The sequence below is a fragment of the Salmo salar genome, chromosome ssa01 (genome assembly GCF_905237065.1).
Source record: "Salmo salar chromosome ssa01, Ssal_v3.1, whole genome shotgun sequence".
Lineage (NCBI taxonomy): Eukaryota > Metazoa > Chordata > Actinopteri > Salmoniformes > Salmonidae > Salmo > Salmo salar.
Window position 1 is genome coordinate 50,278,171 of NC_059442.1, and position 17,318 is coordinate 50,295,488.

A 17,318-nucleotide genomic window follows, 5' to 3' on the forward strand; every position below is an offset into this window, starting at 1 on the left:
GATCAATTTCTAGAAAGATATCGGCATTAGCTAGGTTTGCATCCAATTGGCGAAAGATGTTAATGCGAATATTCTCATTTGCATGAATAAAATGTCAGAGATTCCATCAAATTAACTTCCGAGTCGTAGCAGGAGCAACACACAACGTGGCCCCGGACGACTCCATGTTTATTTCGATATGATGGTTATTATATTAATATTTGCGCATTTCTCGTATAATGAATTTTACCGACACAAAAAGATCATCCTGTCTAGCGTATTTATTAGTTTTGTCGAGATTTGGAAAGTTTATTGGAAAATGTGCTGTTTCCATGAGGCCTGCCATTTTTTTATCCAGTCATCAGACCAGTCATGTTTTTTTATCGGACATGTAACGTTACTTTCTTTACACGCATAAAAAAGGTTGGATGGAAACCTGGTTAGTGACTGCAAATATTAGGCTGCTTATTATAATGCTTACCCTATAATAATGCACTAAATCAAGATTTGCCACATTGTGCAAAAGTAAGGCTACACATCATTAAATATATTGAGACAAATTACAGACAGTAGCATACAAGTAGAAAAATAGAACTCAATTGATTTAACATTACATTTTATTTCAATATGTTTGAAATAGCCTACAGTAGGCTTGAGGCCTATTTGAACGCAGCCGTCTAGGTTTTCATTTGAAGCATATTTTTATACATCACTTGTTTGTATCGATTACAAGACATTGGCAACTTTGAATGTAGTCAACTTCATTTAGAAGTTATTAGGTGGTGGGTGGTAGCAAGCTAGCTGCTTTAGTGTTCGAGATGATCGATCTCTTGTTGAGGGAGCAGGTTTTTACATTTATTTCTTCTGAGTACATTTCTGTTTATTGGCAATGTCAATTCTTGCAACAAAAAAAATCTAAATACTTACTTTTATGTTCGCAAGGTAACGCCGGCGAGTACTAAACTGTAAACCAATCAAAAGTCGTGGTACTCTCTCTGCTGGTCACGTCTGCCAATCACGTTATCCTTATCTAAGGTAGTAGATAATTAACTAACGTTATTTAGTTTAAAAAAATGTGATACAGTCAATGCAACCTGTAAAAAGACTCCCAATTTAGAACACAGGAAACTTAGTAATGTAAATATAAGGCACTGCATCTCAGTGCTAGAGGCGTCACTTCAGACTCTGGTTCGATTCCAGGCTGTATCACAACCGGCCGTGATTGGGAGTCCCATAGGGCGGCGCACAATTGGCCTAGCGGCGTCCGGGTTAGGGTTTGGCCGTGGTAGGCTGTCATTGGAAATTAGAATTTGTTCTTAACTGACTTAGCTAATTAAATCTAATCAAATTTGATTAGATGTTCATGAGTCTTATGGGTGGTTCAATAAAAATACCTTGCTAATTAGTTAGGTAGTTATAACAAGTAGATCTGTTGCTAACTACCAGGCGCAGACAGCTTTATCACTTGCTAGCGTGTCATTCTGGGACAAGGAGCAGTTTAGCTATCAGTTTATTCCAAGTAATAATTTTATACTACAAAAATCTATAGGACAAGTAGTGTCAATCTAATACTGTCATCAAGGACCCACTAATTTCATTCATGCTGACAAATAAGAAATGGCAAATTTTCCCTGCCAATAGTTGGAGTAGGATGATTGCGTAGCACCCTGCCTCAGGATGTTCATTTTCCTACATTCCTTTGCTGTGATTTATTTTATTCATTCATTCATTCATTCATCTCTCATGTGGGGCTCCGGGCAGCCGAGCGGAAATGGAGGAAAACTCGCCTCCCTGCGGACCTGGCATCCTTTCACTCCCTCCTCTCTACATTTTCCCCTTCTGTTTCTGCTGCTAAAGCCACTTTCTACCACTCTAAATTCCAAGCATCTGCCTCTAACCCTAGGAAGCTCTTTGCCACCTTCTCCTCCCTCCTGAATCCTCCTCCCCCTCCCCCCTCTCTGCGGATGACTTCGTCAACCATTTTGAAAAGGTCGACGACATCCGATCCTCGTTTGTTAAGTCAAACGACACCGCTGGTCCTGCTCACACTGCCCTACCCTGTGTTTTGACCTCTTTCTCCCCTCTCTCGCCAGATGAAATCTCGCGTCTTGTGACGGCCGGCCGCCCAACAACCTGCCCACTTGACCCTATCCCCTCCTCTCTTCTCCAGACCATTTCCGGAGACCTTCTCCCTTACCTCACCTCGCTCATCAACTCATCCTTGACCGCTGGCTACGTCCCTTCCGTCTTCAAGAGCGCGAGAGTTGCACCCCTTCTGACAAAACCTACACTCGATCCCTCCGATGTCAACAACTACAGACCAGTATCCCTTCTTTCTTTTCTCTCCAAAACTCTTGAACGTGCCGTCCTTGGCCAGCTCTCTTGCTATCTCTCTCAGAATGACCTTCTTGATCCAAATCAGTCAGGTTTCAAGACTGGTCATTCAACTGAGACTGCTCTTCTCTGTGTCACGGAGGCTCTCCGCACTGCTAAAGCTAACTCTCTCTCCTCTGCTCTCATCCTTCTAGACCGATCTGCTACCTTTGATACTGTGAACCACCAGATCCTCCTCTCCACCCTCTCCGAGTTGGGCATCTCCGGCGCGGCCCACGCTTGGATTGCGTCCTACCTGACAGGTCGCTCCTACCAGGTGGCGTGGCGAGAATCTGTCTCCGCACCACGTGCTCTCACCACTGGTGTCCCCCAGGGCTCTGTTCTAGGCCCTCTCCTATTCTCGCTATACACCAAGTCACTTGGCTCTGTCATATCCTCACATGGTCTCTCCTATCATTGCTATGCAGACGACACACAATTAATCTTCTCCTTTCCCCCTTCTGATAACCAGGTGGGGAATCGCATCTCTGCATGTCTGGCAGACATATCAGTGTGGATGACGGATCACCACCTCAAGCTGAACCTCGGCAAGACGGAGCTGCTTTTCCTCCCGGGGAAGGACTGCCCGTTCCATGATCTCGCCATCACGGTTGACAACTCCATTGTGTCCTCCTCCCAGAGTGCTAAGAACCTTGGCGTGACCCTGGACAACACCCTGTCGTTCTCCACTAACATCAAGGCGGTGACCCAATCCTGTAGGTTCATGCTCTACAACATTCGCAGAGTACGACCCTGCCTCACACAGGAAGCAGCGCAGGTCCTAATCCAGGCACTTGTCATCTCCCGTCTGGATTACTGCAACACGCTGTTGGCTGGTTTCCCTGCCTGTGCCATTAAACCCCTACAACTCATCCAGAACGCCGCAGCCCGTCTGGTGTTCAACCTTCCCAAGTTCTCTCACGTCACCCCGCTCCTCCGCTCTCTCCACTGGCTTCCAGTTGAAGCTCGCATCCGCTACAAGACCATGGTGCTTGCCTACGGAGCCGTGAGGGGAACGGCACCTCCGTACCTTCAGGCTCTGATCAGTCCCTACACCCAAACAAGGGCACTGCGCTCATCCACCTCTGGCCTGCTGGCCCCCCTACCTCTGAGGAAGCACAGTTCCCGCTCAGCCCAGTCAAAACTGTTCGCTGCTCTGGCACCCCTATGGTGGAACAAGCTCCCTCACGACGCCAGGACAGCAGAGTCAATCACCACCTTCCGGAGACACCTGAAACCCCACCTCTTTAAGGAATACCTAGGATAGGATAAAGTAATCCTTCTAACCCCCCCCAAAAAAAAAGATTTAGATGTCCACTGGATATCATAAGGTGAATGCACCAATTTGTAAGTCTGCTAAATGACTTAAATGTAAAAGTAAATGTAAATGTCTCACATGATTTATTTAGCTCTCCAGTGTCCTGCTCCCAGAGAACAACCAAGTGCCATTCACCAAGCATGGGCTGATTCACTCACCTGTGAGAACAATCCGACTGCAGTTTGAACTATCCCTGCAGTCACTATTCAGACATTAAGACCACATATGCATTTGCCTGTTGTCTCATCTTATTGGATTTTTTCCTGACACAGTCTAGTGCATTTTAGAGTTGGAGAACACCAACTACAGATACATATGCTTGTTTGAGCATCTCAAAGACTAAATTCAATGTAGAATCAGTGTAACAGGTGACAAACATTATTTTACTATTTTAACATGCAGTGGGGAGAATTACATTGTCCCCGTCAGGAGTCCAGGCTTTAGCCATAGATGGTAGAGTTCTCGTCTCTGTACTACACAAGCTTTAGATTGCATTCTGCTGATGCACTTGTCTCTCTACAATCGGTCAGCTACATTGGTGACCAGGGTGGGATCCTTTTGATACGCTTATGATGCCTGGGCACACAAATGCTCCTAGAGAGACGGGGGAATACTGTTCTACAGTCGTGGCCAAAAGTTGAGAATGACAAATATAAATTTTCACAAAGTCTGCTGCCTCAGTTTGTATGATGGCAATTTGCATATTCTCCAGAATGTTATGAAGAGTGATCTGATGAATTGCAATTAATTGCAAAGTCCCTCTTTGCCATGCAAATGAACTGAATCCCCCAAAAACATTTCCACTGCATTTCATCCCTGCCACAAAAGGACCAGCTGATATGTCAGTGATTCTCTCGTTAACACAGGTGTGAGTTGACGAGGACAAGGCTGGAGATCACTCTGTCATGCTGATTGACTTCGAATAACAGACTGGAAGCTTCAAAAAGGAGGGTGGTGCTTGGAATCATTGTTCTTCCTCTGTCAATCATGGTTACCTGCAAGGAAACACGTGCCATCATCATTGCTTTGCACAAAAAGAGCTTCACAGGCAAGGATATTACTGCCAGTATGATTGCACCTAAATCAACCATTTATCGGATCATCAAGAACTTAAAGGAGAGCGGTTCAATTGTTGTGAAGATGGCTCCAGGGAACCCAAGAAAGTCCAGCAAGCACCAGGACTGTCTCCTAAAGTTGATTCAGCTGCGGGATCGGGGAGGATGGCCTGGTGTCAAGAAGGGCAGCAAAGATGCCACTTCTCTCCAGGAAAAAGATCAGAGACAGACTGATATTCTGCAAAAGGTACAGGGATTGGACTGCTGAGGACTGGGGTAAAGTCATTTTCTCTGATGAATCCCCTTTCCGATTGTTTGGGGCATCCGGAAAAAAGCTTGTCCGGAGAAGACAAGGTGAGCGCTACCATCAGTCCTGTGTCATGCCAACAGTAAAGCATCCTGAGACCATTCATGTGTGGGGTTGCTTCTCAGCCAAGGGAGTGGGCTCACTCACAATTTTGCCTAAGAACACAGCCATGAATAAAGAATGGTACCAACACATCCTCCAAGAGCAACTTCTCCCAACCATCCAGGAACAGTTTGGTGACGAACAATGCCTTTTCCAGCATGATGGAGCACCTTGCCATAAGGCAAAAGTGATAACTAAGTGGCTCGGGGAACAAAGCATCAATATTTTAGGTCCATGGCCAGGAAACTCCCCAGACCTTAATCCCATTGAGAACTTGTGGTCAATCCTCAAGAGGCAGGTGGACAAACAAAAACCCACAAATTCTGACCAACTCCAAGCATTGATTATGCAAGAATGGGCTGCCGTCAGTCAGAATGTGGCCCAGAAGTTAATTGACAGCATGCCAGGGCAGATTGCAGAGGTCTTGAAAAAGAAGGGTCAACACTGCAAATATTGACTCTTTGCATCAACTTCAGGTAATTGTTAATAAAAGCCTTTGACAGTTATGAAATGCTTGTAATTATACTTCAGTATTTCATAGTAACATCTGACCAAAAAAATCTAAAGACACTGAAGCAGCAAACTTTGAGAAAATTAATATTTGTGTCATTCTCAATGATTCAGATGACCATCCTACCCATGCTAAATTACGGAGACTTAATTTATAGATCGGCGGATAAGGGTGCTCTCGAGCGGCTAGATGTTCTTTACCATTCGGCCATCAGATTTGCCACCAAATCAGACACATCAGTGCACTCTATACTCCTCTGTAAACTGGTCATCGCTGTATACCCGTCGCAAGACCCACTGGTTTATGCTTATTTATAAAACCCTCTAAGGCCTCACTCCCCCCTATCTGACATATCTACCGCAGCGCTCATCCTCCACATACAACACCTGTTCTGCCAGTCACATTCTGTTAAATGTCCCCAAAGCACACATCCATGTGTCGCTCCTCTTTTCAGATCGCTGCAGCTAGCGACTGGAACGAGCTGCAACAAACACTCAAACTGGACAGTTTTATCTCACTCTCTTCATTCAAAGACTCAATCATGGACACTCTTACTGACAGTTGTGGCTGCTTTGTGTGATGCATTGTTGTCTCTACCTTCTTGACCTTTGTGCTGTTGACTGTGCCCAATCATGTTTGTCTCATGTTTTGTGCTGCTACCATGTTGTGTTGCTACCATGTTGTTGTTATGTTGTGTTTCTACCATGCTGTGTTGTCATGTGTTGCTTCCTTTTGCTATATTGTGGTCTTAGGTCTCTCTTTATGTAGTGATGTGTGTTTTGGCCTATAATTATATTGTATTTATTACTTAAAGAATGTATCCCGGGCCCCCGTAGGAGGCCCTTTGCCTTTTAGTAGGCCGTCATTGTAAATAAGAATTTGTTCTTAACTGACTTGCCTAGTTAAATAAAAAATAAAAATTCAAAAAGCAGTAAATAACAATAGCGGGGCTATATACAGGGGGTACCAGTACAGAGTCAATGTGCAGGGGCACCGGTGTCGAGGCAATTGAGGTAATATGTACATGTAGGTAGAATTATTAAAGTGACTCAGATCTACAGCTTCTTAGGAGAAGGGTGCAATTGCGGCTTGCAATTCGTGGCGTTCCTGCATGTGGGCATTCCTGCATCTGCAGGACACACTCTATACTTCTCTATCAGTACATTTTGATGCTAGGACGGGCGGGAGTGCTACAGTACAGTAGGTGGCGTTAATGCACAATCACATTGTATGCCAGCCGCTGAAAAACCACTCAGAAGAAGGGGTGGGGTGACAACAGTAACTAGGTAGCCATACACCGGTAGACCGTGTCCTTCATCCTGGTGTTGCCCCAGCCTCCCACCTGCTGTGCTAGCAGGAGGAGAGAGGCGACCGGTAGACAGTGTCCTTTCGCCCCCGCCTGTCAGGCAGTGTTTTCCCACTGTTCTGTTAACGACAGTGAGTGCAAGTGTTCGGCAGCTGCGAGTGAAGAACACTGTCTCCCGCTAGCAAACAAGGAGGACTCCGGGAGACCAAAAAATTAAGATAATACATTCAATGGGATGCTCGGGATGCATGTGGAATGCACACATGCAGGAACACCCCGAATTGTGGGCTGCAGTTGCACACAAGATCGCTTCTTATAGACTTGCTTTCAATGAGAATGACAGATCTATAAATCACATTTCTATGTGAATTTGGTCAGGTGGCCCAAGCAGCTACATATTGCAGCTTTAAGATGCTCCTACGAAGTTTCTAATGATAGCCTTATATTTTCATTTACATTTAAGTCATTTAGCAGACGCTCTTATCCAGAGCGACTTACAAATTGGTGCATTCACCTTATGATATCCAGTGGAACAACCACTTTACAATAGTGCATCTAAATCTTTTAGGGGGGGGTTAGAAGGATTAATATATCCTATCCTAGGTATTCCTTAAAGAGGTGGGGTTTCAGGTGTCTCCGGAAGGTGGTGATTGACTCCGCTGTCCTGGTGTCGTGAGGGAGCTTGTTCCACCATTGGGGTGCCAGAGCAGCGAACAGTTTTGACTGGGCTGAGCGGGAACTGTGCTTCCTCAGAGGTAGGGAGGCGAGCAGGCCAGAGGTGGATGAACGCAGTGCCCTTGTTTGGGTGTAGGGCCTGATCTTATGATGCTTTTGGGAAAGCAGACCGTGATCGATTTAAAGATAATGACATCCCATAATTCCTCTGAATGGGTCATCGACCTTGAGCAGTTGTTAATAGTACAATGGACTATTAATAAGTGTCCTGCATAATCACAATTATTCTGGCATTCGACTAGTATGCAAATCTTGTATGCATCAAAATCATAACACGAAAATCACTAGCTATACCAAATCAATGTGATTTTTGTTCAATATAATATGTTCTACTCACCCTCCACGACTCCACTGATGAATTTCCTGCGGCCCGATAGTTCCACCCCGATGCTTCTCGGTTCTTCCACTGAGCCAGGGGCTTCTGAACCAGCGTCAGACGGCCCCGAGCTTGGGCTCGCCTCAACCTCCACTTGAGACGTCCCCACCTCCGCCTTACCTTTCTGAACCATTTCTATAGACTGTCTGTTGTCGTAGCTAGCAACAGACAGGGTTTAGGGGGGAAAACGTGCTTGGACGAGGGGAGTCTGACCCGAAACTCCGACAATAGGAGGTTAGCAGGCCATCCGGACGACTTGAAAGGAGAGGGGAAATGAACCGTGTAACGTTAGTTTACTGACAATCCCCGGCGTTGTTCACAGGCCGCAGTGTGAAAAAATATTGCTCGACTTGTCTGTCCAAATTAGATTCTTGCAAACTATTTTCTAGTAAAACGAAACGACAGCTACTAGCTTCAGTTAGTTGCCAATCTGTAAAAAATAAAGGAAAAGTCTAGCTAATGTAACGTTGCTGACTATCGTCGTGTACCGCTGTGCTAAAATACTTTATTCAGAATAATATTCGTTGACATATTCGTGTGCTAAAATAATACAATTACGAGTAATCAATGAACGTTATGATTTTTTCCCCGTTGAATATATATTCGTCTTCTAGATTTTCCCTGGTTTTCGCAGCTTCTTCCTGTTTACACCGATTGCGCATGCTCAGAAGACTGGATCAAACCAGTCACAACCGGACTTTTGTGGCAAAACACAATTCCATAACCAAGATAGTTGAGTTCCACAACCAAGATAGTGGACATCTTCTTTGGGTTTAGGTTGGCGGTTCGCATCCAACTTTTGGGTGCGTACACCGCCACCTACTGTACTGGAGTGTGAGGCCAGTCACAGCCAACCTACATTAATGTCCAGTAATACAACATTGGAGAAAAGGAAAATTACCCTGCCAACTATTAGCCCACACAAAACAGTGAAAAACACCACCACATTCTACTATTTACCCCCATCTAATCCTACTCCAAGCCAACAGTCTGGGAGGACAGAGCACTACCACTCAACACCCCCTGCAAATCTTCTGCAGTAAAATCTCTCAATCCCGACTACTTCAATGCAGCTGCTGCCAACCTCACCCTGTACCCATCTTTCTCTACCACTCTCTTCACTGCTTCAGGATACAACACTTTCTGCTCTACTCTAACCCTGGCAACCTCAACCTGCTTTTCTCTCACCGGACACCTCCGATCGCTAGTCCCATGGGCATTGGAGTCACCAGACCCGGGCTTTCAGGGCTTTAGCCCTGACTGATTTTGTCTCAGCCCCGACTCTTTTGCTCTGCTGGCATGGTGTAAAACAAACTAGGCTACACTGCAATGAACACGCCAATCATGTGCCCTGGCCTGCCCTACCCTTTTAGTGCTGCCTAAAACCATAATGTCTGTGCACGGTGGCACTTTAAGAGGAGGAGTCAAAGAATTATATTTTGGCAGGCACAAAGTTGAGGAGAACAAGATAAACTTTTTTTTGGCTGATTTCTTTAGATTTTCCCATGATGTCAAGCAGAGGCACTGAGTTTGAAGGTAGGCCTTGAAATACATCCACAGGTAAACCTCCAATTAACTCAAATGATGTCAATTAGCCTATCAGAAGCTTCTAAAGCCATGACATCATTTTCTGTAATTTTTCAAGCTGTTTCAAGGCACAGTCAACTTAGTGTATGTAAACTTCTGACCCACTGGAATTGTGATACAGTGATTTATAAGTGAAATAATCTGTCTGTAAACAATTGTTGGAAAAATTACTTGTGTCATGCACAAAGTAGATGTCCTAACCGACTTGCCAAAACTATAGTTTATTAACAAGACATTTGTGGAGTGGTTGAAAAACAAGTTTTAATGACTCCAACCTAAATGTATGTAAACTTCCGACTTCAACTGTATATTGCTTGTGTGTGTTTGTCTGATCAGAATACTCACTGAGAAGGCTCTGAGACTATGCCGTCTCTGTAATAATATAGGAACTCCAGGAAAGCAGACAGCAAAGAAGAGAGGGGAGCGAGAGAGAGTAGCAGGCAGTACAGAGAGAGCATAGAGAGGTCCACACAAGACACACATGTCATATTTCTCTCAAGCCAGAAGAAGTAATTCTTGCTAAACATTACCTCTCAAAAAGGAAAAATGCCACTTCTGACATGTCCTGTGTGTATAAACTGTTAGACCCTGATATGTTCCCATCACTGAAAGCAATCATACAGGCCGCGCTGACCATCCCAGTAAGCAGCTGTGAGAGATCTTTCAGTGCATTAAGATACCTACATACCTGGCTTAGGAGCCCAATGATCCAAGATAGAATGTATCGTGACAATTGAAAAAGATATACATACTAACACGCTTGGGAAAGAGTGAAGTCATAGACAGGTTTGCTCCTCCTGTTTCATTTCATTTCTAATCTTTATGGATGGACTAACATTCAAGTACTGTGTAATATAACTTGCAAACATTGTGAATATTTAGTTGGAGAAAAGATTGTATAATGGTATGATTGTGCCATTAAACCCCTACAACTCATCCAGAACGCCGCAGCCCGTCTGGTGTTCAACCTTCCCAAGTTCTCTCACGTCACCCCGCTCCTCCGCTCTCTCCACTGGCTTCCAGTTGAAGCTCGCATCCGCTACAAGACCATGGTGCTTGCCTACGGAGCCGTGAGGGGAACGGCACCTCCGTACCTTCAGGCTCTGATCAGGCCCTACACCCAAACAAGGGCACTGCGTTCATCCACCTCTGGCCTGCTCGCCTCCCTACCTCTGAGGAAGCACAGTTCCCGCTCAGCCCAGTCAAAACTGTTCGCTGCTCTGGCACCCCAATGGTGGAACAAGCTCCCTCACGACGCCAGGACAGCGGAGTCAATCACCACCTTCCGGAGACACCTGAAACCCCACCTCTTTAAGGAATACCTGGGATAGGATAAAGTAATCCTTCTAACCCCCCCCCCCTTTAAAAGATTTAGATGCACTATTGTAAAGTGGTTGTTCCACTGGATATTATAAGGTGAATGCACCAATTTGTAAGTCGCTCTGGATAAGAGCGTCTGCTAAATTACTTAAATGTAAATGTAAATTGTATGCTGGTATGTACATGTGTGTAAAATTGTGAAGTGTTGTTACTACAGGGGTGTTGGAGGGGGGGGGGGTATTTGTTTTTGTGTAATTAAATAGGTAGAAATATAGTCCTGTAGCTAATTGACCCCCCCCCCCACTCTACAGTTACAATACAAGCCTACTGCTAATGTGAGTTTACACAGTTACAACATAATCCAAAGGATGGCGGCCTAAAATCCCAATCTTGCTATATTGCACGTAAATATAACATTATTTGATGCTAAACATGAATTTGTGTTCTAGGCTGCCACCCTTTGGATTGTGTTGGAACTGCACTGTGCACTGTGCATGACTAGCTCACATGTAAGGTCTGTCGTCAGGAATGGACCAAGGCCTCAGCGGGAATGTGGATACTCATATTTTTAATAAACACGAGTAAAGCATCCACAGGAAAAAAAACAATAAACACGACAGGAACAGTTTTGCAGGCACACAAAACGCAGTGCAAAAACAACTACCCACAACCCCAAGGAAAAACACACACTACTATAAAGGACTCCCAATCAAAGGCAACTCAACACACCTGCCTTCAATTGGGAGTCCAACAACCAACTCACACGTAACACAAAATCTCTGCCACGTCCTGACCAAAACTAATACAATTGCTCCCTCTGCTGGTCAGGACGTGACATCACATTAGTTAACAGTAACATTAAGCTTTTTTTTATTTATTATTGCTTAACAAATATTGGACATGGTTAATAAAAACATTGCTACAAAATAATGATAAAAATACTTTTTCCAACTATTTTTCTTCATGGAAAATTACAGTATAGTTATGCAACCCAAAAATGGCGCTGGAAGAAATGGCAGCAGTTTTACTGGCGCCCAACCAATTGTGCTATTATGTGTTTTTTTCGCGTTATTTGTAACTTATTTTGTACATAATGTTTCTGCAACCGTATCTTACTAGAAAGAAAAGAGCTTCTGGATATCAGGACAGCGATCACTCACCTCGGATTAGACTAAGATTTCTTCTACAACAAAGACGACGCACAAGACATTCTCCAAACACCCCACAGGACCGACATCCCCGTTATTTGCAAGAGGAAGCGACGCAGGTACAGAGGACAAAGAGCCAGATGCCTGGTCAGGACCCGGAGAAGGCAACTGGGTAAGCTGCCGTTACCGTCAACACTACTCACCAACGTGCAATCATTGGACAATAAATTAGACGAGGTACGATCACGAATATCCTACCAACGGGACATCAAAAACTGTAATATCCTATGTTTCATGAAATCGTGGCTGAATGACGACATGGATATTCAGCTAGCGGGATATACGCTGTACCGGCAAGATAGAACAGCACACTCCGGTAAGACAAGGGGGGGCGGCCTGTGCATATTTGTAAACAACAGCTGGTGCACGAAATCTAAGGAAGTCTCTAGATTTTGCTCGCCTGAAGTAGAGTATATTGTGATAAATTGCAGGCCACACTACTTGCTTAGAGAGTTTTCAGCTATACATTTCGTGACTGTTTATTTACCACCACAGACAGATGCTGGCACTAAGACCGCACTCAGTCAGCTTTATAAGGAAATAAGCAAACATGAAACCACTCACCCAGAGGCGGCGCTCCTAGTGGCCGGAGACTTTAATGCAGGGAAACTTAAATCAGTTCTGCCAAATTTCTATCAACATGTTAAATGTGCAACCAGAGGGGAAAAAAATGTCTAGATCACCTGTACTCCACACACAGAGATGCATACCTAGCTCTCCCTCGCCCTCCATTTGGTAAATCCGACCACAACTCTATCCTCCTGATTCCTGCTTACAAGCAAAAATTAAAGCAGGAAGCACCAGTGACTCGGTCTATAAAAAAGTGGTCAGATGAAGCAGATGCTAAACAACAGGACTGTTTTGCTATCACAGACTGGAACATGTTCCGGGATTCTTCAGATGGCATTAAGGAGTACACCACATCAGTCACTGGCTTTATCAATAAGTGCATCGAGGACGTCGTCCCCACAGTGACTGTACATACATACCCCAACCAGAAGCCATGGATTATAGGCAACATTCGCACTGAGCTAAAGGGTAGAGCTGCCGCTTTCAAGGTGCGGGACTCTAACCCGGAAGCTTACAAGAAATCCTGCTATGCCCTGCGATGAACCATCAAACAGGCAAAGCGTCAATACAGGGCTAAGACTGAATCATACTACACCGGCTCCGACGCTCGTCTTATGTGGCAGGGCTTGCAAACTATTACAGACTACAAAGGGAAGCACAGCTGCGAGCTGCCCAGTGACACGAGCCTACCAGACGAGCTAAATCACTTCTATGTTCGCTTCGAGGCAAGCAACACTGAGGCATGTATGAGAGCATCAGCTGTTCCGGACCACTGACATTTTCAACATGTCCCTGATTGAGTCTGTAATACCAACGTGTTTCAAGCAGACCACCATAGTCCCTGTGCCCAAGAACACAAAGGCAACCTGCCTAAATGACTACAGACCCGTAGCACTCACATCCGTAGCCATGAAGTGCTTTGAAAGGTTGGTAATGGCTCACATCAACACCATTATCCCAGAAACCCTAGACCCACTCCCAATTTGCATACCGCCCAAACAGATCCACAGATGATGCAATCTCTATTGCACTCCACACTGCCCTTTCACACCTGGACAAAAGGAACACTTATGTGAGAATGCAATTCATTGACTACAGCTCAGCGTTCAACACCATAGTACCCTCAAAGCTCATCACTAAGCTAAGGATCCTGGGACTAAACACCTCCCTCTGCAACTGGATCCTGGGACTTCCTGACGGGCCACCCGGAGGTGGTGAGGGTAGGTAGCAACACATCTGCCACGCTGATCCTCAACACTGGAGCTCCACAGGGGTGCGTGCTCAGTCCCCTCCTGTACTCACTGTTCACCCACAACAGCGTGGCCTGGCACGACTCCAACACCATCATTAAGTTTGCAGACGACACAGCAGTGGTAGGCCTGATCACCGACAACGACGAGACAGCCTATAGGGAGGAGATCAGAGACCTGGCCGGGTGGTGCCAGAATAACAACCTATCCCTCAACGTAACCAAGACTAAGGAGATGATTGTGGACTACAGGAAAAGGAGGACCGAGCACGCCCCCATTCTTATCGATGGGGCTGTAGTGGAGCAGGTTGAGAGCTTCAAGTTCCTCGGTGTCCACATCAACAACAAACTAGAATGGTCCAAACACACCAAGACAGTTGTGAAGAGGGCATGACAAAGCCTATTCCCCCTCAGGAAACTAAAAAGATTTGGCATGGGTCCAGAGATCCTCAAAAGGTTCTACAGCTGCAACATCGAGAGCATCCTGACTGGTTGCATCACTGCCTGGTACGGCAATTGCTCAGCTTCTGACCGCAAGGCACTACAGAGGGTAGTGCGTATGGCCCAGTACATCACTGGGGCTAAGCTGCCTACCATCCAGGACCTCTACACCAGGCGGTGTCAGAGGAAGGCCCTAAAAATTGTCAAAGACCCCAGCCACCCCAGTCATAGACTGTTCTCTCTACTACCACATGGTAAGCAGTACCGGACTGCCAAGTCTAGGATAAAAAGGCTTCTCAACAGTTTTTACCCCCAAGCCATAAGACTCCTGAACAGGTAATCAAATGGCTACCCGGACTATTTGCATTGTGTGCCCCCCCAACCCCTCTTTTTACGCTGCTGCTACTCTCTGTTTATTATATATGCATAGTCACTTTAACTGTACTTTGATGTACATACTACCTCAGTTGGGCCGACCAACCAGTGCTCCCGCACATTGGTTAACCGGGCTATCTGCATTGTGTCCCGCCACCCACCACCCGCCAACCCCTCTTTTACGCTACTGCTACTCTCTGTTCATCATATATGCATAGTCACTTTAACCATATCTACATGTACATACTTACTCAATCAGCCTGACTAACCGGTGCCTGTATGTAGCCTCGCTACTTTTATAGCCTCGCTACGGTATATAGCCTGTCTTTTTACTTTTGTTTTATTTCTTTACTTACCTATTGTTCACCTAACACCTTTTTTGCACTATTGGTTAGAGCCTGCAAGTGAGCATTTCACTTCACCTGTTGTATTCGGCGCACGTGACAAATAAACTTTGATTTGACTTGTAATTTGTACTTGCTAATAGTGACGTCCCTGGCCATGGGTATCCCCACAGCTTACACACAACTTTCTCCACCAATACTATACATTCCTTCATCTCATGCCCTACTGCATACTTCTCACATCTAGGAATCTCTCTCCTACACACTGCTGAAACATGACCATAAGCTCTCACGGGCTAACTAGCACATCGTAACTTGACATTTTTGTGCAAAGACTGCATCAAAACTCAGCAGAACAGACAATGTCTTCTCCGTTTCACCACGCTCTCCACCGGGTCTGCGTCGCACCAATCGGTGGGTGTCACAGAAACCAGGAATCTTCCATTTTAGCCGATCCTCCTCAACATGTATCACTCTTTTCAATGACGCCCTGCTCCGAAGTGGAAAGCAAGTCACACTTCTTGTCCCTAGTCGTGTGGTCCGGAGCACCCGCTCCCTCTGGACGGAAGAAACACAATCAATCATCACGAGTCCACTTCGAGTTACTTTCACCAACTCAACAGTCCCCAACCTCTTCTCCAGCCAACATCACATATGGATCAGCCAGAATACAAGGATCCATTCTCTCCACAAATCTCACTACCACTGGGCCAGAATCATTTTTGTCATCATCGTAACGAGGCTCGAACTCAGCAGTCATCCTCACTCGTCAGGTTCCATCTCTGAGTTACTGGAGCACTTATCCCTCTTTTTGAACTTGACGCCGACCTTCCTCACCACACCACTTCCCTCTACTCTCAGCTCCTTTTCAGCAGTCCCCATCTGCCACCATATTTAATTAATCCTCACTCTCGTCAAGTTTAATTTCCTTCTATACCTCTTCCAAATGTTCTGTGTGATCTTCTTTTCCATATTCACTCAAAACATATTTCACGTTTTCTAGGCCGTCATTGTAAATAATAATTAGTTCTTAACTGACTTGACTAGTTAAATAAAGGTTAAATAAAAAAAATAAAAAATTCTCCTTCATCAGATCTTCCAGAAGGCTTGTGAAATCCCCCACTCCATATTTACTCACGTGTTCCACTTTCCTCCTTTTTTTCCCTGTATGCCATTTTACAGGCCATGTGTCAAACCAAAATTCTTCTTCTCAACAAGAGTTCAACTGATCAACAGTTTCTTAACATGATTCAGGCCACACAATGTTTTTATTAATGAAAGATCATTGAAATGTTTCAGTTGAGTTGATGTTGTAAAAAAAAACTGAATTGACACTAAACACATTTCAGCCCTCATTAAGTACCACAGTATGAGTTATAAAACCTAGCAGTAAAACCCGGAAATGGTGCCAATTGTTTTTTCACCATTCATTTTTCCGTAGGGTATTTTAGAATTACTTCTGTGTTTCGTGTAGGCTTAACGTTTTATAACCGCGCAATTCTCTCTCGGACAAGGTAACTTCTGTCAATATATTCGCCTGTAATTACCCACCTAAAATTAAATGCTAATTAGCCACTAATATGTCTATCAAACAGAACTATTCATTGTGTCGCAAGCTTTCATCGACAAGTGCCAAGTAACCTAGCAAATAGACATTATAGCATTTTTTAGTTTCTCAAATCATTTTTAATAACCGTAGATCAGAAGCAACAATGGTCTGTGCTATGTACCGGATTGTAACCACTACTCCGATAAGCACACGTGCATTTTATCGTTTTCCAACCTCTGTAATTGAGAGGCGTTGCTGGAGCCGTGTGATAAGGTACTGACTGTAAGCCCTGTTTGCTAGCTGGTAACAAGCTATTTTGGTTAGGTCAAAGATCTGTGGATAGCTAGGTGCTTATGAAAATTAGCTAGATAACTACCAACTGTAGTTGTGTACATGTTACCTTCCTTACAAGCAAAAATAAAACATCATAGGCTAGCATGACTACTTGTGACCTTTTATTGACCCTTTTAAGTTTTTAATGAGCAAGTTAGCATTAACTCACCGTTCGTGTAGTCAGACTTGCTAGCTAACGTTATGCCAACACCATGGCAAGGAATGTAAACAAATTTGTGCACAAAAGTTGAGAGAAATAAGCTTTTTGTGTGTGTATGGA

The 17,318-nt window shown here is 44.7% G+C and overlaps 1 protein-coding gene across 1 annotated transcript in view; it reads right to left on the reverse strand.

The window, feature by feature from the left end:
- Positions 1–8,794, reverse strand: part of oga (O-GlcNAcase) — a 38,750-nt gene extending 29,956 nt beyond the window's left edge. Inside the window, exon 1 of the mRNA XM_014198910.2 lies at positions 8,024–8,794. Within this exon, the coding sequence (XP_014054385.1) occupies positions 8,024–8,195 (172 nt within the window). The 5' untranslated portion in view covers positions 8,196–8,794. The remainder of the gene's footprint in view (positions 1–8,023) is intronic.
- Positions 8,795–17,318: the final 8,524 nt, after the last annotated feature.